Genomic DNA, 18,888 nt, shown 5'->3' with positions numbered 1-18,888 from the left:
TCTCTGAACGCCAACATATTCACGGCTGTCACCATTAAATAAATGGCGAAGGAGTCGATGATTAAGACGGGCAAGCAAGGCGTTGTGAATGACTTCCTGCCAAATCCCAACTGACGTCAGTGCTGCTTTTGCTTCTGAATAGGCGAGATGCAAATAGCTGAAGTGAGACAATTTGGGAACGCCGGCTCACATCAAAGACATACAAGCGGCGGGAGTTCGTGAACTGTGCCGCCGGAAAACCGCTTTTGTCGTCGTCCCCCTCGACCCCTCTGCCGGCGCTCTGCACACGGTGTTTCTGAGGGAAATTGAGTTGATTAAGTTCACAGAAGAAGGAGAAGTGTCGTGCGCACGGCCGCATCTGCCAACACACCCTGGACGTGCTTCCCTCGCCTGTGTTATGTATTCCTCTTTGTTGACGCCGCTCCCACTGCCAGTTGTGATTCACAGATGATCGCCATGACCCCTGAACCCCCCCGCGCCCACGTCCTCCTAACACTGATGATGTTTGTGGAGTCCCACGGACAATGTTTGTAAAACTAAAGAGTTCTGCAGCAGAATATTTTTGGAGACAAGTGCTGTACAGTTTTTTGTAAGCTCTATTTTTGTATACTGCTATTTTGAAGAAAATAATATTGCTTTTTTTCTCATTTTTTTTCTAATTTCATGTTTATTGATTTCAAGACAAATGTTGCATGTGACTTGAACTGTAAATAAAATAAAATAAAATAAAAATCCAGGTTTTGGAAAGACTTGAGTGTTTTCCTGTCTTTTCCCACTAAAAGACTTTGTCGATGTCTGACCTGGATTTCTCCTTTTATATTAAGTAATAATCAAATACTTTGCTGTTGATGACTCAGTGGCTGAATTTACTTTTGAAGTCCTTTCATCTGTATTTACAAGGAAATTAAGTAGGGGGTGCGCATCCTGCCTGAGCAAGTGTGGCAAATGGGAACTGCTGGTTCGGATTTAGGCTCACGGGAAGACTCGCTGGAGTTCCTGTCGTAGATGTCGCACACACATTGATCCGGGAAACACTCTCAACACTACACAGTTGAAGGAAGCCTGTAGGGCCTCTATGCAGAAAGGCAAATGCTGGTAATAACAACCATCTGTAATCAAATCTGTAATTAGTCATTGTAATTAAGCTGTAACAGCTTCCCTCCTCAGACTTTGTGAGCTCACTTATTTAAGGAGGTAATGATTGTTTTTTCAATGTCAATTTATCTCTAGAGCCCCCCTAATGACAAACACAGTCTCTTTTAAATGGCAGAGACAATCAAAGATAGGATGGCACATGAACTGTGTTTGTGCGTGAGTGTGTGTGTGTACACAAGACTAATTGAATGTCTCAGGCCAGTGCCTGCAGGAGGGGTTGTGGGGTGACCAGTAGAACCAGTTGCACTACAAAAGGTTATGACTGGTCGTCACACCGAGGGAAGTTTCAAAGGGTGACGCAGTGCTGTCGAGGTTAGCGAACGCTGTGTAGTTTGCATCTTCTCTATTGCTGTGTCTCAATTCAGGTTCTGCATCCTTGAAGTACGCATTTTGAAAGGATGTTGCGTCATAGCACTGCGTGAAGGCTTGTCCCAATTGCCGAGGGTGCTTAGGACGCTCAAAATGCGCACTCGGAAATACACACTCATTTTAGCCGATTCCAAGGACCGCACTATCCTTCGTGCACTTATGTATCCCATGATGCTTTGCATGCTGCTGCAAAGCATCGTGGGATCCTGGGAAGTCAGCTGAAATTAGCAGCATGTACTGGTTAAGACCCGACATATAAATCTAAATATTGAAGTTTCACATAAAGTATCCAGTTTTTAACGTAGGATTTTATTTATTTGATCATCCAACGGCATCGTTAGATGGTGAACCAATGGTTAGCTTGATACTATAAAAACGTCACTTCCTGGGTTGGCCAGCCGGAGGGAACGGCGGTGACGAAAAGAGGAAATACGCCGAAGGCTAGACCGTCCCGAGTGGTGACCGGGGAGGCGGGGTTTGGTCCGTCCTTCTAGGCTGGGAACTCTAAGAACGCTTCCTTCAGACGGAGGACACTCGGTCTCAAGGGTGCAGAACCTGAATTGAGACACAGCATTTGTGTCTCTCTTTCCACTTCCTCACACGGTCCAAAGACGTCAACGTGAGCTGAATTGGGAACTGAGCTATGGGAGTGAGTGCAGGGTGTAAGTGGTGGCCCTGTTATAAACTGATGACCTGTCCCGGTTGTGAACCCGCTTTTGCCCAGAGACGGCGGGAGAGTCGGATCAAAGATAATAAGAAATGAGATCAGATAAAGTTTCAAAGACATGTGGTTAGAGTTTTCCTGAAGTGAAATTATCTGGCGGGTGGTGAGCATCAGAGCTTCAGAGCCGATCTGTTTTGCATGAAGGGAGGCCAGAAAGGTCAGGATTCAGAGCAGCCGTGAGCAGCAGCTGGATTGGTGCAATTAGGTTTTATGACAATAGGATGGAGGGGGAAATCAAACTTCTTTCTTTTATTCTGCCGCTTTGCCATGTTCCTCTCCTCTTCTGAGCATGTGGAAGGTCCAACAAAGCATTTAACATGAAGAAGACTGTAAACACAGGGCTAAATATGCTGCGCTTCTTTCTTTTTTTAAATCTATACAAGATTTTGGAATATTAATAATGCGAGGCTTCTCCAGTGGTGTTTAGGGCAGAACTGTAAGATTTGAAGTTTCTTTTATATGGGGCTGTTTCTGCAACACTGCCCGACCCTTCTCACACATTGTTCATGTGATGTTTATCTACAGGACATGTGAATTGCATCCCGCTGGTTTGAGATACATTTTATGAGTTCATTTTGTGTTATTTGCCATAAACAAGGACTTCTTTCCTCTCCTTTCATTCTGCTCTTTTCTCCTTTGAACCTTCCAGCGCGTCTCCCTTCATGAAACTGATGGTGGTGAGTTGTTTACTCACTGTCACGTGGTGTCACATGATCCAGGTGGCGTCACACCCATTCATACCTGGATTTCATACAGGACTCTACAGTTCACGACAGGTTCGGCTAATGTTTGCACTTCGGTTTACAAAAGGCTGGTTGTTGTAAAAAGTGCAGCTCGGTGTTCTGTTTGCGTGGCTTCCTCATCTCTTTGGAACAGGTTGAGCTCCCACTTAGCCTTGGTCATTGAAGGCTGTGACACACCCAGGATGTAACTCAGACACATTTTGATTAATGGCTTTTAGTGAAACAGGCAAAGAGAAAATTGTCACTTGAGCCAGGATGAAGAGATTGGAAGATGCTTTGAATTTATTTATTCATTTATTTATTTATTTATTTATTTCAAAACTCAGAATCAGGTTTATTTCCCAGGACATTTTCACTGAGAAAACTTGCAGGGTTGTATTACTTGAAGTGAACGTGAACTTCAGAGGAGGGAAACTTGAAAGACATAGGAATGACTAGGTGAGTTATTCAAATAATTACATAACGTCATGTTTGAACAATAGCAACTGATCAGCAGTCTGCCTATTTTTCAACAATGACAAGTCATGGTCTTCACAACATTTTATTTGTCTTTCTGCTGTAACATTTTGAGGGATGGTTTGAAAGGTTGATTAATAGTTACAAATTAAGTTTAACAATTTTGGCAGTTTTAGAACAAAAAAGATTAGAAAAATACTGTCAAGAATAATAACCAACCTTGATAACAGCCAACCTTAAAAATAACTAACACAGCTTTTCAAATGCATGGGTCGAAAAAGACAAATCGGCTTAATCTTAAACTCCACACAACCCTTATTGTAGCACTTTACCACACTGGATCACCTAGCTTTTTCCCAAAAACTATCAACAGCGAGCCTGCTCATAGCTTGGCATGACTGAGTATAAATTACATGTTGAGGTACAAGTGATACTTCTAAGAGAAAGAGAGAGAGAGAGAGAGAGCTCCTCGCAGTTAGATTCTGAAGAACATCTTGTAGAGGGTAATATTGAAGTAACATGCCAGCAGGCCGCTAATGAACATGATTCCTGGGTGTGTGCCGCCGATGCTGGTGGCCGTGGAGTTGGCCGTGCTGTTAGTCGTGGAGGTCACGGTGCTGTTAGTCATGGAGGTCACGGTGCTGTTGGCCTCAGTGGAGCTCTGGCAGTTCACTGATACTGTAAAAGAAAAACGCAGCTCAAACCAAGGCGGAGCTTTGAACCAAGGAGTCGCCAACCTTTTTGAACCCGAGAGCTACTTCACTGATACTGAGTCATATGAAAGTCCTCCAGTTGGCTACACTCTTCTGAAATATCAAATTTCATCAGTCAGTCTATACTTCTATATTATTATTAATGATACTGATGTATTTGAAGACACTCAATCACACTAATGAATTCTCAATAATTATCAACAATGACAATTAAGGTTGGATAAAATTGAAATTCAGACACAGCTCAACAAGTTGTGCTATTTTTTAGAACAGGCCTGTGGGCGCCACATGTGGTCCACCGTGTGGATTGCTTTAACGATTGTGAATTTCCGGGGTCGTCACTGTCACTCACCAAGGATCAGGAGTTGCACCAGGATTGTCAGCAGCAGCAGCATTTTAGACCTTTGTGACATCTACAAGTTGTTAAAAGAAAAAGTTACTTTCTGACTTTATGCAACTAAAGACGAGCTATCGTTCCATTCCGTACTCACGGTTTGAGATTGAGGTTTTCAAAAGTACTCCGGATGTCCTCTGGATCTGATCTGCGCACGACCTTGTTCCCGGCTGGGTTACCGTCCTCCTGCAGCTGGTCCACGCAGAGATGTTGACCCCTGCACTGCGTCTCCACTTTTATAAGGTGAGCGGCAGTGGTGGAAAAATGTCATGAGAGAAACCCGTTCTTTCCACATGAAGAATGGCTGTTTCTTCCACATCCATCACCTTAGTGTAACAACTTGCTTTGTCCCCCCAACAACATTTTTTTTTTTTGGTTTGTTTAGAGCAACTCAAAGGGTTGGCAGAGAAGACCGGTGACAAACCAGCTTCACTGCGTGGCACAATGGCAGCAGTGTGCGCCCGACACTTATGAATAATGTGCACAGGTGCTGTTCCGTGTGTGTGTGTACCATGGAATGAGAATAAAGGTGAGCAGCAGGTGAGCAGCAGGTGAGGTGCCTTTGTGCGCAACTTTGTTGCTGTGAATCTTGTGACTCATCTACTGACGCTGCATAACAAACTGGATGTAATGACAGTGTCACAATGTTGGGGATTAGAATGAGCACCACCCCCATATCAAAAATTACTTCTCTCATTACTGTTTGTTTTGTCCGCCAAACACTTGGAATGCATTCAATTTGTCACCAGTCTGCTGGCAACACAAATGAAAATCTTCATTATTTTTTTACCAGAATAATTTGACTGGTATCTATTTTGTTCAATAATATCCTTCAAAATCATTTAGGTACTTGATCATTTTTATGACGCTGGTTAAAAATCCCCTTTATCAGCTTATTTGTAGCATCAAATAATTATTTTTGATCTTAATTATTTTTATCTTATAGTTTAGCTTGTCATGGTTGCTATGAAAAATGTTTTATTTGAAAATCATTTTGTTTTAAAATCAGGGCTCTTCTCCTCAATAGTATGCATCCAGTCGCTGGGCAGTTTGAATAAACCCATCCGCATTTGAGGACTGAACGGCATTTTATGTTCATCTCAGGCAGGAAACCTGCTTTGTGTTGAGCAGAATCCAGTCAAATCTCAAGAGACACAACAGAAAATTACTATTCTACTGTGTTGGTTTGTTACAAAGGCAACATCATCAAATTTCTTTGTCGCAACAGTATGAAAGGGTTATGGACTCAAGGGTGAACATACTCATTTTTCAGCCTTATTTCCTATGTTATAGTTAATTAACTATTATGTATAAGCAGTTTAACAGAAATTATATTTTCAAAGCTAAAATACACAATTATCATTATCCGTGCATTTTCAGAATGAACTACTTTATGAAACAAAACAAAAAAATAATGTAAAGCACATTATTCTTTCCAGAGTAAAATGTATGAGTGTAGTTATTTCCTGAACAAAAAAATGTAGGATCAAGCGTCTCAAATCTTGGTTTAAAATGTGAATTCAAAGTACTATTTACATTTTTTTTTTTAAGATTTATTAAACATCTTGTTTTGGGTTCTTAATGACAGATCTGGTCAATTCAAGCATTGTGTATAAATGTGTCCTTAAAAACTGTCCCACTCAGTGGTTATTTTCCATGTGACATCTCCATCACTGTGAACATTCACATGATGTGAATGTTTGCACTCTGTATACTGTCAACTGGTAGTCTGGTACCAGTCACATGTTTTCCCATGACTTAAGTGTCCAGCTCCAAACACATCTTAGCTGGGACCAAAGCTGGTGTTTGTCTTGATCAGCTCATTCTCTCAGCATGTCAAAAAAAATCTGAGAAATGGTTCCTGTACTTCTCCAAAGAATCTTCCCATTGCAACAGCACCACAGATAGTTTTAGGTGGTGTAGGACAAGAACTGGCTGATCAATCACGGCTGATCTATTTACCTTCAACTTCACAACAGCAGAATGCACATTCTTCAGTTGTGCGTCAACGCGTTTTATTTTTCGGAACAAATTTAAACTAAAAAAAAAGAAGCTTTTACAGTGAAAAGGCTTTAACAGAACATTTAATAATAAAACATGAAGGCAAAAAAACCCCACTGCACATACAGATTTTTATTGTCTCCCAGTGTTTAGGTTAAATCTTGGTCACCCTTATTGTTTTTCTGCCCTTTGCCTTTTGCATTCTGCTTCTGCGCCTTCTGCATCAGAGCCAGCGTGTCTCTCTTCTCGATCTTCCTCAGCTGTTTCTTCTTCATCCTCTTGATTTTTGTTGTGTTCTTAATCTGCGATTGGAACGACAAAGGAAAATGTGAACAGGTCGCAACAACGACTGGAGAGATTGTGTGCTAGTACTGGTAAATGCTAACACTGACATTAGCTTTTTCATAGTTTAAATCAATTTGGTAAATTTGGAAATAAAAATATTTGTTGAATTGTTTTGTTTTTGAAGCTCTTGGTGTCTTTCAAGATTGTGATAGATATGATCATTTCAGATCATACATTAATGAGAAGTAAGGATTCTTTTTATAATAAAAGTATCAAATCTTCTATAACTAACTATGAAGAGCCATGAAATTGAATTCCAAGAAATATGGACTGGTGCAGCAGTTGGACTCACCACTTGGACAATCTCTGCTTTGCGTTCGTTCTCAGTGCGACGTTTCAGGTTGTCCTCTCTCCTTTTCCGCTTCTCCTACAGATACAGACGAGGTGGGGGGCAAGGATGTCACACGAGTGCAAGCGTTTACGTGACCGGTGTTGAGACCTGAAACAGCGCCAGCTCACCTCCTTCTCCCGGGCCTTGTCCTCTTTGAGCTGCAGAGAGTACCGCTTCACCAGCTCCTTCTCCCGCTTTGCCGCCATCTTCTTCTCCCAGGAGGAGCACAGCTGTTTGTCTCTCACCACTGCGGAGAACCTTGAGAACAAAACACACGTCCCAATCCATACCATTGGTTCTATGCATTCATCAACTCTGTTCTGTGATATAGATCTCCTCTCTGGCTCCTCCTAAGGTACATATTGCTAGATTCAAGTACACCTCAACTGACCCTTCATACTCTCACAATCAAGTTGCAGTTTGATATTCTAACTGATGATGAGCTGGAATTTCATCACGTGACTTGACCCCAGAAGAACCTTATACATGACTACATTACTTCGGTTTTAAAGCGTTTCAAGACTGACATCCTTTTGGAAATGTTAAACCTAACAAGTCAATGGTATAAGCCACCAAGGAACGCTTCCACTCTGTGACGTCAGCTGAGTGTCAGATGTGACGTTGCTGCCACGCCGACGTTCTCACCTCTGTTTGTTGCGGTTCTTCCACACTCGACCGGACTTGGGTTTTCCTAGAGGAATCACCGGGTTCTGTTTTTTGCCCGAGTCCAAACGAGGCTTCTTGGACGGGACAGTAGCGGCGTTCGTCGGCGCGGTCTCGACCGGTGTCGGTCCGGCCACATGTCCGTCATCTTGGGTTCTCTGTGAATCCTCTGCAGCCTCTGCTGGCAGCTCCACCGGGTCTGTGCCGACACATGGCTCCGTTTCACCGGGCTTGCTGAGGTTCTCCTCCGGCAAACTTTCTGGTCTTGGCTCCGTCGCCGTGGTGTTTTTCTCTACTTCTACCTGCAACTCTTGGAGGGCCGACCTCCTCGTTCTCCTCGCTGGAGTTCTCACCAGGGGCTCTTGGTCCAGCAGCGCGGCAGGAGTGCGCACTCTGCGGCCGCTGCGGGTCGTCCTGGTCTCCGGCACCACCTCCTCCCCTCCAGGGCCGCTCCGGTCTTCTGACACAGCTTTTTGCCTCCTTGACATGATGTTACTGGAGTTTGTCTCACCACACCATCACCGCAGGCTCCCCACGTGTAGCTCACGACGGTGTTGTGGACTTTATTTCACTTCCGCTGCATAGTAAACAACGCCAGGGTAACTACTGCCCCCTTTGGTCTGGAGTGTGAACTGCACACACCTTGCCTCGAGTGTATGGCCAAAAACGAAATATTAAAAAGTATAAAGGAAATTTGAACAAACAAGTCAACTCCACAAACATAACTGAACACTCTCCTGTTAATCCTGACCCTCAGTCTACTCACCCATACGTCATACACTTATGATTCGAATAAACATGGTATCACTTGTAAGAAGCGGCTGTGTGATATTTTTTGTATCACACAGGATCATACCGTGTCATGTTTTTTTTTGTCACATTTCTATCCCGGTATGTAGGTAGGTAAAACTTACTGTCGGTGCCATCTAAATATTTATATAGATTATTCATTCATTCATCTTCTATACCCGCTTATTCCTCTTCAGGGTCATGAATAAGTTTAGACGTCTTTGTCATTTAAACTCCAAATAAAAGGCGTAACACTGCCATCTATTGATCAAAAGGCGTCCTTGCGCCACTAAGCGTCACATGATTTCACTTCCGTAACTTGTGATGCGCGGTACCTTCTAGGAAGATACCAGCTGTGAGTAGTCATTCGTGGAGAGGTTTTCACCTGGGAAGGAACATTTTCTGTAGTTACTGTAATTACGAATCAGAAGAGGACGGCGGACCCAGAATGTCTCTGCTCAGATACGGAAGCTTACTGCTGCTCCTGCTGCTCTCTGCACAATCAGTGAGTCCCACTTAACTTCTGTCCTCTCTGAAGCGCAGGGTGACGCATCTTAAGGACTGAGAACTACTTAAAACAGTCCTCCAGGGCGCTTTTAAAAGAAGCTGTGCGACCTAAAGAATATGCTGCCTCTTGTCAGAACGAGTGGTGAGCCTACAGCGATTAAATAGCAGCATGGCAACTGGAACACGTTTCTCAATGAACAAAGGTTGAGATTTTCACCATCATTCAAATGTTTTGGTCAATCTACAGTGATCTATTCAACGGGTGAACTGACAGGCATGGCTATGAATGGTCAGTAATCTGGGAATGGTAGTAATCTTTAATGAACGATAAGTAATAATAATAACAATAATAATAATAATATAATAATAATGCTTTTTATTTATAAAGCGCTCTTACAGGTGCTCAGAGTCGCTTTACAGGTAAAATAACAATAAAAACAATGCGAGAGATTAAAAATTAAAAAACGATTAAAAAATAGATAATAATAAAATAAAACAAAATCAGTTAAAATCAGTTAAAAAGAGACAGGGTTGAGAGGGCAGATATGGGCTGGGAGGTGTGGTGGGTTGGAGGGGTCAGGTAGGGTAGGCAATTCTGAAGAGGTGGGTTTTGAGTGCAGTCTTGAAGTTGTTGAGCTCCGTACAGTTGCGGATGTGTTTGGGGAGGGAGTTCCAGAGGGTGGGGGCAGAGACACTGAAGGCCCGGTCCCCCAGGGTTCGGTGCTTGGTTATGGCAAGGGGTGACAGAAGGTTAGCATCAGCTGAGCGAAGGGGACGGTTTGGGGTGTGACGGACGATGAGGTCGGACAAGTAGGGAGGGGCCAAGTTGTAAGGTGTATAAGCATAATAAACTGTTATTGCTGTCTGAAGTCAACAAATATTTGACTTAATGACTTAAAGTCAACCGGGTTACTAACTAAGAATGTAGCTAATTTCCTTTCTGTCAATTAGACCGAGTGAAAGATATTTTGAGCCAAAGCCAGAATATTAACGAAGTTCAATTTCAGTTAAAAGCATATAGGCAGATTACAAGTGTACTGCATTGTAATTACCAGAAACTCAGTAGAATAGTGTGTGCATCCCTTTAGAAACAGCACATGTGGTTTGTAGATTTTGAATATTCTACTGAAGTATTAGTCACAGCTGTCTCATAGTCACCGAGTATGTTTCAGATCTCTGCCAGTCAGCTGATGAGTCTGGCCTGTGCCAAAAACACATTTAGGAAGCATAATGAGGAACGTGTGACAGACCAGTTAACCTCTCTATAAATGGCACGTGGCTGGTGTTGTTTGAACAGAGTTGATGGATGGGTGTGGTGTTTTTCAGCTCGGAGCACCTCGCTCGTTCAGCGTGGATTACAAGAAGGACTGCTTTCGGAAAGATGGGGAAAGGTTTCGCTACGTATCGGGAAGCATCCACTACAGCAGGATCCCCAGGGTCTACTGGAAGGACCGGCTACTCAAGATGTACATGGCGGGACTGAATGCCATCCAGACGTAGGTTCACCTCAGAACACTCTCACTGTTTGGGTCTAAGCCGCTGCTCATTTGTGTTGTGGCCATGACCTGTTGTAACACCAACAAAGGAATCATTGTGTATCTTTATTGCTTTGCAAATCACACTATTTTCACAATTTCATCTACCGTCCATAGAATATCCAAATAAACGTACATATATATGTATACTGTGTGTATATACAGTATATGTGTGTGTGTGTGTGTGTGTGTGTGTGTGTGTGTAAATATTTTTGGATGACTTGTGTTGGTAAATTCTGCAATAACTACATAAAACTGGACATATTAAGTGTGATGTAACGATTGTTGAGATTAAGAATGTAAGATTGTTTGCACTGTAGTGTGCTGTGGTATATCACAGTAATGAACCTACAGTACAGGTATAAATATGTTTTTCATGAGGCATTCAATCTGTTTTTGGCTAATTCAAACAAAAAAAATGTGTAGGAATTTTTTGAATGAAATTAGCTAATTTTGTCACACGTTGATGATTCAACTGTTATTCGCCATGTCTATCGATCATAGGCTAATTTTGAGTAAGGCAGAAAATGTTGCTTTTTTGCAACGAAAGCATGTACAATAATGTAATACGCGTATTATGCAATTAATGTAATATTTGTCCATTTATTAATATTGTTGTTTCTATGCATTGTATCATAATACATACATCGTTTTTTATTGTCTCGCAGTGAATATGATACCAAACACAGACAAGCAAATAACACAAGTTTACATCGTGTCTCCCAGAACTGTTTGCCTGCAGATGACACGTGTCAACTCACCACGTGCATTTTGACTGATATTGTCTTGTGTTGAAGGTACATCCCCTGGAACTACCATGAAGAGTCTCCCGGACAGTACAACTTCAGTGGGGACAGGGACCTGGAGTATTTCCTTCAACTGGCCAATGACATTGGTTTGTTGGTCATCCTCCGACCTGGACCGTACATATGTGCCGAGTGGGACATGGTGAGTGCAGCCCACTTTGATTTGCTTGTAAAGTCTTTTTGGACTGTTGGAAAATGCAGGATTTCTATTTATACAGGTGTATTGATATTTTTGCATTTATTGTATTACACCTCATTTAAACCTCTGATTACAATCTTTGTACCTTTTTCATCATCAGGGTGGGCTCCCAGCATGGCTTCTCAAAAAGAAGGACATTGTACTGCGTTCCTCAGATCCAGGTTAGCTTTAAGGAAAGAAATCCCATGTAGCCCCAGTTCCAGTGGCCACAGTAAGCAAGTCAATTGTGTGTGTCTATTTCTCAGATTACATTGCTGCAGTAGACAAATGGATGGGCAAGCTGCTCCCCATGATCAAGCCGTTTCTCTACCAGAACGGTGGTCCTATTATAACAGTGCAGGTGAGGGACGAGTCTGTTCAAGGTGTATATCAATAAAATCCTGCTGTTGACTGTCTGTGGAAATAATTCTGCCCACTCTGATGTCTTTCCTTAGGTGGAGAATGAATATGGCAGCTATTTCGTCTGTGACTACAACTACTTGCGCCACCTTTCCAAGCTGTTCCAGTCTCACCTCGGGAACAAAGTGGTGCTCTTCACCACTGACGGAGCAAGCCTGGGCTATTTGAAGTGTGGCACAATACGGGGTCTCTACACCACTGTGGACTTCGGCCCAGGTAGTTGTCATTCTTCTCCTAGCCTGCAGGAAGTTTACTCAAACCCTTTGGACTTATTATCTGGCACAACCATGTAATAACGAGCCCAGACAAATAATTTATAAAGGGGAGGAAAACTTGAAAGGCAATTTCAAAGTTTAATGTTTAGCAATCCAGCTGAGCCAGAGTTTGTCAAACTTGAATCTGCTTTTGTAATGTTGCCAGTTAAGGGTTAAAGTTTCATGATGTGACACATTAGTTTTCTTTTGCTGGGATGTTCTGTCTTGTTGTTGTTTGTCTTGGGGTTTTTCTATGTTGTAACGCGGCACCAGTCATCATGTTCTCTTCATCCTCAGAAATCTCTTACAGAGGTCAATTTTAGATAAGATTTGGTTTTTTTTTATTTGTTCTACTCCTAGTGACATGACCTTTACTACCACTAGTATTTGCTCTGGAGTCAATCCAGGTGTATCACTCTTGTATTGTCTTATTTTTTCTTTTGTTATGTTCATTATTTGTTCTCTTTGTTCTCTCGAACATGTGTTATATGAACTTAATTGTAGGTGGAGGCCTCAAATAAGGTTTTCTGTCTCCTGCACTGTATAATATTTGTTATCGTTATTATTTTTTGTATATTTCTTAAACTGTAAAAAGACTATAGACTATGTCAACATGTGGCACCTCTATGGTGTGTCACAAGTTTTACATGAACAAACTATTTAAGTAGGAGTCACAAGCCAAGAGGAGGTCAAATGAGCTTATGTTCGATTTCTCTCTAACAGGTGCAAATGTAACCGCTGCCTTTGAAGTGCAGAGATATGCTGAGCCTCACGGACCGCTGGTAAGAGTTCTCCTGCATCTTTGCTTTGAATGGTTGAACCATGAATGTGCGGAAAAGTGCTATATAACTGCAGTCCACTTACCATTTGACCATTTCCAGGTGAACTCTGAGTTCTACACCGGCTGGCTGGACCACTGGGGATCACCTCACTCGGTTGTGTCTACTGCTATGGTGGCAAAGTCTCTTAATGAGATCCTGGCTGCAGGAGCAAACGTCAATCTGTGAGTTTTTGTCCGTCGGCCTGAATTCCGATGCCTGTGCTGTTTGTTTTCTCTTCCCTACTTGGCTGGAATCTAAATCACTGAAACAACTAGCGCTTAGTTTGACTTTCTCATCTCTCCTGGCAGATACATGTTTATAGGGGGAACAAATTTTGGCTACTGGAACGGTGAGTGAGGTAGTGCGTCCAACAGCTGAGCCACCTGGCTGCAAATAAACAAAATCACCATCTGATGTTCTCCCAACTCCCCAGGTGCCAACTCACCGTACGGCGCTCAGCCCACCAGTTACGACTACGACGCCCCGCTCTCAGAGGCGGGAGACCTCACCGAGAAGTACTTTGCCATTCAAAAGGTTATCAAGATGGTGAGAACGCAAATTCAGCTGTGCAGCTTCTCGCCAATTTAACTGCACTTTGTTCACGTCTTGATGAAACACAATCTTCTATCCCATTGCTTGTTTTTCTTCCCCCACAAAAGTACCGCAAAATACCGGAGGGGCTGATGCCCCCATCGACACCAAAGTATGCATATGGACGTGTCGCAATGCAAAGGGTACACAGTCACTTATCGCGCTCTGCTTGACCTTTTAAACTATCCTCGCCCTTCTGACCAATACAAACGGGAGAAGCTATGCTCTGTCGCCACAGATCCACACTGTTGTCAGTGCCTTGGACAAACTCTCCTACTCCGGACCTGTGAAAAGCACGTATCCCCAGACCTTCATTGAACTCGGCCAGGTATTCTTAAATACACAAGACAGTATGTTGTTGTGTTTTGTTGTTGTTTTGTTCTCAATGTGATTCTCTGTTTGTAGGCGTTTGGTTTTGTGCTGTACAGGACAACTCTACCGGTCGACTGCAGCGCTCCGACTCCACTGTCATCCCCCCTGAACGGCATCCACGATAGAGCCTACGTGTCTGTGGACGGAGTGAGTCACCCCTGTTTTACACCAGAAGCGTTTGCAGAGCGTCAGCAGAGCGTCCGCGTCGACGCAGTGAAACGCGGCCACTAAAGTCAATGAGCAGGTTCACACCAGGCGCAGAGCGTCCGCGTCCCAGAAGCGTCCCAGAAGCAGTAAAACGCGACCCGCTGGAAAAGAACGCCAGAATTTATTCTTTGACGCTTGCCGCGTCCCTCCTGCGTCAATCGTAGCAGGTAGAATCGTTCAGACGGGAAGTCAATGGTGTAAAAACACGGTGGATCCGGTTGATTTTCATCATAACACACAATTTGCTGGATTTTGTATTTATATGTGCTGTACTTTACTGTGAAACATCAACGTGACGCATCGGCTTCAACGCTGTTCAGGTCGGCCGTCAAACAAAAACAGATTTCACTTTGAATCTCAGACTATGATGAACAAAATGCATCTATACTTTAAATACCTGCATTTTGTATGATACCAGCAGTTCGGTTTATTATTATTTTTCTTTTTTACACACATCGATACTTCGAGACACTGTTGGGACAGTGTCTCGAAGTATCGAGGATTTGTTTCATTGTTGTTTTCTTTAAAAACAGGCGAAAACTACCTGGGTTGTCGCGCGATCTTGCGATCCTCGCGTGAACCGATCGAGCCGCTGCGCGAGATGCTCTGCTCGTAAAACGCGTCCTGTGTGGGAGGGTGCTGGAGCGTGAGCAGAGCGTCAATGCGGTCACTCTGCTGACGCTCTGCAGACGCTTCTGGTGCAAAACAGGGGTTAGGCGACAAAGTATCCGACAACAGGGTCCATAACTCCAGAGTGATAAGATATCTGTTTGCTTGCTGATTTAATCTGCCTGTGCTAAACATTTGCAGTAGCCTTTATCCAGTTGTTCACAACCAGAAAACAAAGGTCAAAGGTCTCACATAGACTGATTTTTAGAATTTGATATATAAAATGTATATAAATAAAAATGATGACTTATCTTAACTAAACAAAACTCCACAGAGCCCCTAAAACTAAACTAAGCAGGTTATAAGCTTTTCTCATCCAGTTCAAACTAAGGAATTTTGCCCAACATGTTAATGAATTTGAATGAACGCATTAAAATGAATTTGTACATTGCTACTTGACACCGTGCCTCTGTGTTTACATATACACTGACTCTTTCTTCTTCTCAAGGTGGCTGTTGGGGTTCTTGAAAGGGACATCGCCTTAACTGTCAACGTGACTGGAAAAAATGGCAGTCAGCTGGACCTCCTGGTGGAGAACATGGGCCGGATCAACTACGGAAGTCACATCAACGACTTTAAGGTTTTGCCTGGTGGATTTTTGCTGTTCCATTTTAAAATGACCATTCAACTTGAAGATTGTGGCACTCAAGAAGCTGCGGCAGTTCTCTGCAGAGAAATTTTACCTGACTCTCCGTTTTTAGATTTATTATTCTACTTTGTTCTGCTTGTCTCTTGCCTTTACTGTCCAGGGTCTCGTGTCCAACCTGACTCTGGGGAAGAACATACTTCAAGACTGGACCATGTACAGTCTCAGTATTGATCAGGTGCTCAGTCAAGGCCTTCTGGGTCAAACAAAGACGAGAGAAGCACCTCAGCCACCTAATCTTTCTCTCCCAACCTTCTACGAGGGAAACTTCATCATTCCTGACGGCATCCCAGATCTGCCCCAGGACACCTACATCAAACTGCCCAAGTGGAGAAAGGCATGTCACTCATGCACAGATAGACAGCAACAGAGTATTTTTTTGTTTTTAAATAGAATTGTTTTTGATAAATATTAGGAATTTTTAGATCAAATAAATGAGCTTTTATAAGTGTTTTGAGATTTTGTTTTACTTCATCGATGAGGTTAATTCATGAGCACATAAAACAGATTAATTCCTTTTTGTCCAAAATATATAGAAGACAAACAGACAGTAACAATATTCCCCTATTTAAATAACACATTTTGTCAAGTAGACCTTGCACTGTGATGATTTTTATTTTAAGTTCTATCAGAATATTCCAAAATATAAATAATTATTGTTCACTGTTTTATCTATTTACTATTAAATACAAAATACTGTTAATAAGCTTAAAAATCATCTTCAGCAGTGGAAAACGTTGCTGAAAAGCCTATATGTAAATGTATGGCATTGACATCTCTCCTCATGCAACTTTGGAGTAAAGTTAGCAAGTGATTTTATGAAGTTGTAGTTTCCTAGAACCACTAAACTAATTTCTGGTCTTGTTTTTTTTCTCCCCCAGGGTCAAGTTTGGATTAATGGAATCAACATGGGCCGTTACTGGCCAGCTAGAGGCCCTCAGGAGACACTTTTTGTCCCTGCCGCCATTCTCAGCACGACTGCACTCAACAATGTGACCGTCCTGGAGCTGGAGGAGGCTCCCCGCAGCTCAGATCTGTGCTATGTGGAGTTTACAGCGACCCCAATCCTGAACGCAACTGTCCAGTCCGAACACAAACACCTCAAACCCTTCTCAAAAGAGGGTGGGCTAGGATTCTAAGGACCCTCACTGCTGCATCCAAATGTATTTGCACTGCTGGCTGAACATTAGCGTTCCACATCTGCAACATTTTGAAGGAGGTGATATACTGTATGTGGACGTGGGATAATGTGGGCCCGTGAAATCACTAAATTACCGTGTTGTCTTTCACAATTGCTGTATAGGGTGTAAGATACATTTTTGGGGATCTTCACTCAACTTATTTTTCAACCACCGATTTATTTTGTGGCAACTTTTAGTTTATTGCTATTGTCTTACAAAGGGATCAATGCATTTTCAGTGATTACAGCATGATAGCTGTACACAGAGGAAATGTCATGTTTGTGTATGCTATGACACAGGTAATAATTCTGCACTGTAAAGCAACTGTTTTTCATGATTAAAAATGATTTCATAAAATTCTGATCAGCTCTTTTGTCAGAGTTTGTCATATGTTCAGGATATGTTGATCAATGCTTGAACTGCCTGCTGCTTTATGGCTTCACCCATGTTACAGACCAGACTGTGTATTTACTGGTGCTGCTGTCACAGTGAATATGTGAAAAGTGGAAAATCAGCATGATACAACAAATTCATCTTCATATTTTGGCCCTCTGGCCCAAGTCATAAAAAGGAAGTCTCAGAAGACAGAAAATATTTAACCAAATCATCATGAAAAGATGATTTGGGCAAAAATATATTTTTTGTCAAATAATTAAATGGGCTATTGTTCTAGGAAGGTGGTGATATAGAATGCAGGGCTTCTGGCCTGGTTTAAAATGGATTGTATGTACAATATACAAATATGAGTAATTGTGATATAAAATATAAAAAGTTTGAAATACACCTTTTGGGAAGAATAATTAAAAACAATACAATGCAAGGGAACATAAAATGGCTCGATGAAATTGGGCAACTGGTAAGAAAACCAGTTGTGTACAAAAAAAACAAAACAAAACCTTACCATCATTAGTAATAACAATAGTTTGTTGCTGTGTGATGAGCCCCAGAGAGTGGGCTACAATCCTAATTCCTTACTTTGAAGATTGATTCTACAAAGCGCGGGGTGGCGGTATTGAGCATAGAACGCGGGTTCACTGCTGGCTTTTGTTGAACACATAAGCGAAGAAGAAGAAGAGGAGGGTGGGGGGAGGAGTGGGAGGAGGCATTGTAGAAGAAGAGGGCGGGGGCCTGCAGCTGCTGCTGCTGTTTGAGGAAATGACAGAGGCAGCGAAACAAATTAGCAGGACGAAGTGTTTACTAACGAGGTAACCCTGACAATGTCTCGATATCAAATATTTAATGATTGGTTTTCATTTCGATATATTCCGAGGTTCCAGTCGTAGCGCTCACTCGCTCGCTTAGAGCACTGCTAAATGTTAAAGTGGTTTTGTTAGCGGTGCTAACGACGTTACTGGCCTTTATTAGCTCGCTGTCGGCTAACCTGGCTAAAACCTCCAGCTTGTCACCCATTTGGGTTTAAGCTTTGATATGTACACACTACCAGTCAAATGTTTGTACACACCCTATGAAGTTAATGTCCTTCCTTTCATTCTCATGACTGTTGACATTGCAGTTTCTCACTGAAGGCATCAAAACTACGTTTGAACACTCATGGAATTATGTAGGAAACGATAAAAGTGTAAAATAGCTCAAACACTTTTATATTGAAATTCTTCAAAATAACCACCTTTCATAAAAAGCATATTTTAAGTTATTTAATGTGTTTTTCTTTGCTGCATAATTTCATGGATCTTGCTCATATATTTGATGTCTTCAGCATCTGTCTGCAGTGTAGAAAGTTGTAAAGATTAAAAAAAAAAAAAAAAAATTGCATGAGAAGTTGTGTCCAAACTTTTGACTGGTATTGTGTATATATTACGAGCTGTATGATTATACAGTTTTTCAACTTGTTAAATATTCGTGTGTGGTTCTCTTTTTCCTTTGCAGGTTGTAAAAGTCACTGCTGTCAGGCCAGCGGTCACGATGCATCTGTGCATCTGCAGGACCGAGTAGAAACACAACTAATCAGAGTTTAGGGGGGGGGAACAAAACATGCCGTGGTCTTCACACGCCAGGCG

At 42.3% G+C, this 18,888-nt stretch overlaps 3 protein-coding genes and 1 long non-coding RNA gene across 4 annotated transcripts in view; 2 read left to right on the top strand and 2 right to left on the bottom strand.

Moving 5' to 3' along the window:
- Positions 1 to 3,557: 3,557 nt before the first annotated feature.
- Positions 3,558 to 4,813, bottom strand: LOC142898192 (uncharacterized). Its single transcript, XR_012928546.1, has 3 exons — positions 4,652 to 4,813; positions 4,513 to 4,573; positions 3,558 to 4,125 (listed from the first exon to the last, which is right to left on the bottom strand). It is a non-coding gene; the product is annotated as an uncharacterized LOC142898192 (long non-coding RNA).
- Positions 4,814 to 6,552: 1,739 nt separating this feature from the next.
- On the bottom strand, positions 6,553 to 8,464 carry ccdc86 (coiled-coil domain containing 86). The gene is made up of 4 exons (XM_076031584.1): positions 7,877 to 8,464; positions 7,360 to 7,489; positions 7,193 to 7,267; positions 6,553 to 6,857 (listed from the first exon to the last, which is right to left on the bottom strand). The coding sequence occupies exons 1-4, from the start codon at positions 8,380 to 8,382 to the stop codon at positions 6,705 to 6,707; spliced, it is 864 nt and encodes a 287-aa protein (XP_075887699.1). The 5' UTR covers positions 8,383 to 8,464; the 3' UTR covers positions 6,553 to 6,704.
- A 535-nt stretch (positions 8,465 to 8,999) lies between these two features.
- Positions 9,000 to 17,239, top strand: glb1 (galactosidase, beta 1). The gene is made up of 16 exons (XM_076031569.1): positions 9,000 to 9,188; positions 10,517 to 10,686; positions 11,523 to 11,673; positions 11,831 to 11,891; positions 11,976 to 12,070; positions 12,165 to 12,345; positions 13,107 to 13,165; positions 13,265 to 13,386; positions 13,513 to 13,553; positions 13,638 to 13,750; positions 13,864 to 13,938; positions 14,034 to 14,123; positions 14,201 to 14,314; positions 15,492 to 15,623; positions 15,793 to 16,026; positions 16,571 to 17,239. Exons 1-16 carry the CDS (start codon positions 9,132 to 9,134, stop codon positions 16,826 to 16,828), a joined length of 1,953 nt encoding a protein of 650 aa, XP_075887684.1. The 5' UTR covers positions 9,000 to 9,131; the 3' UTR covers positions 16,829 to 17,239.
- A 715-nt stretch (positions 17,240 to 17,954) lies between these two features.
- Positions 17,955 to 18,888, top strand: part of cldnd1b (claudin domain containing 1b) — a 4,645-nt gene continuing 3,711 nt past the window's right edge. The window contains exons 1-2 of the mRNA XM_076031554.1: positions 17,955 to 18,075; positions 18,758 to 18,888. The exon at positions 18,758 to 18,888 is cut by the window's right edge and continues 378 nt beyond it. The gene's annotated coding sequence lies outside the window, so the exon portion shown is untranslated. The remainder of the gene's footprint in view (positions 18,076 to 18,757) is intronic.

The sequence above is a fragment of the Nelusetta ayraudi genome, unplaced genomic scaffold (genome assembly GCF_046127955.1).
Source record: "Nelusetta ayraudi isolate G7.1 ecotype Tasmania unplaced genomic scaffold, CSIRO-AGI_Nayr_v1 ptg000004l, whole genome shotgun sequence".
Classification (NCBI taxonomy): Eukaryota; Metazoa; Chordata; class Actinopteri; order Tetraodontiformes; family Monacanthidae; genus Nelusetta; species Nelusetta ayraudi.
Note: the sequence above shows the minus strand (reverse complement) of the source record. Positions and strands in the feature narration are given on the sequence as shown.

Coding starts and splice junctions, on each gene's coding strand:
- ccdc86 (XM_076031584.1), bottom strand. CDS start 8,382: ATGTCAAGGAGGCAAAAAGCTGTGTCAGAAGACCGGAGCGGCCCTGGA. Junction 7,268..7,359: donor ACAAGGCCCGGGAGAAGGAG/GTGAGCTGGCGC, acceptor CTGTATCTGTAG/GAGAAGCGGAAAAGGAGAGA. Junction 6,858..7,192: donor AAGCAGAGATTGTCCAAGTG/GTGAGTCCAACT, acceptor TTCCAATCGCAG/ATTAAGAACACAACAAAAAT.
- glb1 (XM_076031569.1), top strand. CDS start 9,132: ATGTCTCTGCTCAGATACGGAAGCTTACTGCTGCTCCTGCTGCTCTCT. Junction 9,189..10,516: donor TGCTGCTCTCTGCACAATCA/GTGAGTCCCACT, acceptor GGTGTTTTTCAG/CTCGGAGCACCTCGCTCGTT. Junction 11,674..11,830: donor TATGTGCCGAGTGGGACATG/GTGAGTGCAGCC, acceptor TTTCATCATCAG/GGTGGGCTCCCAGCATGGCT.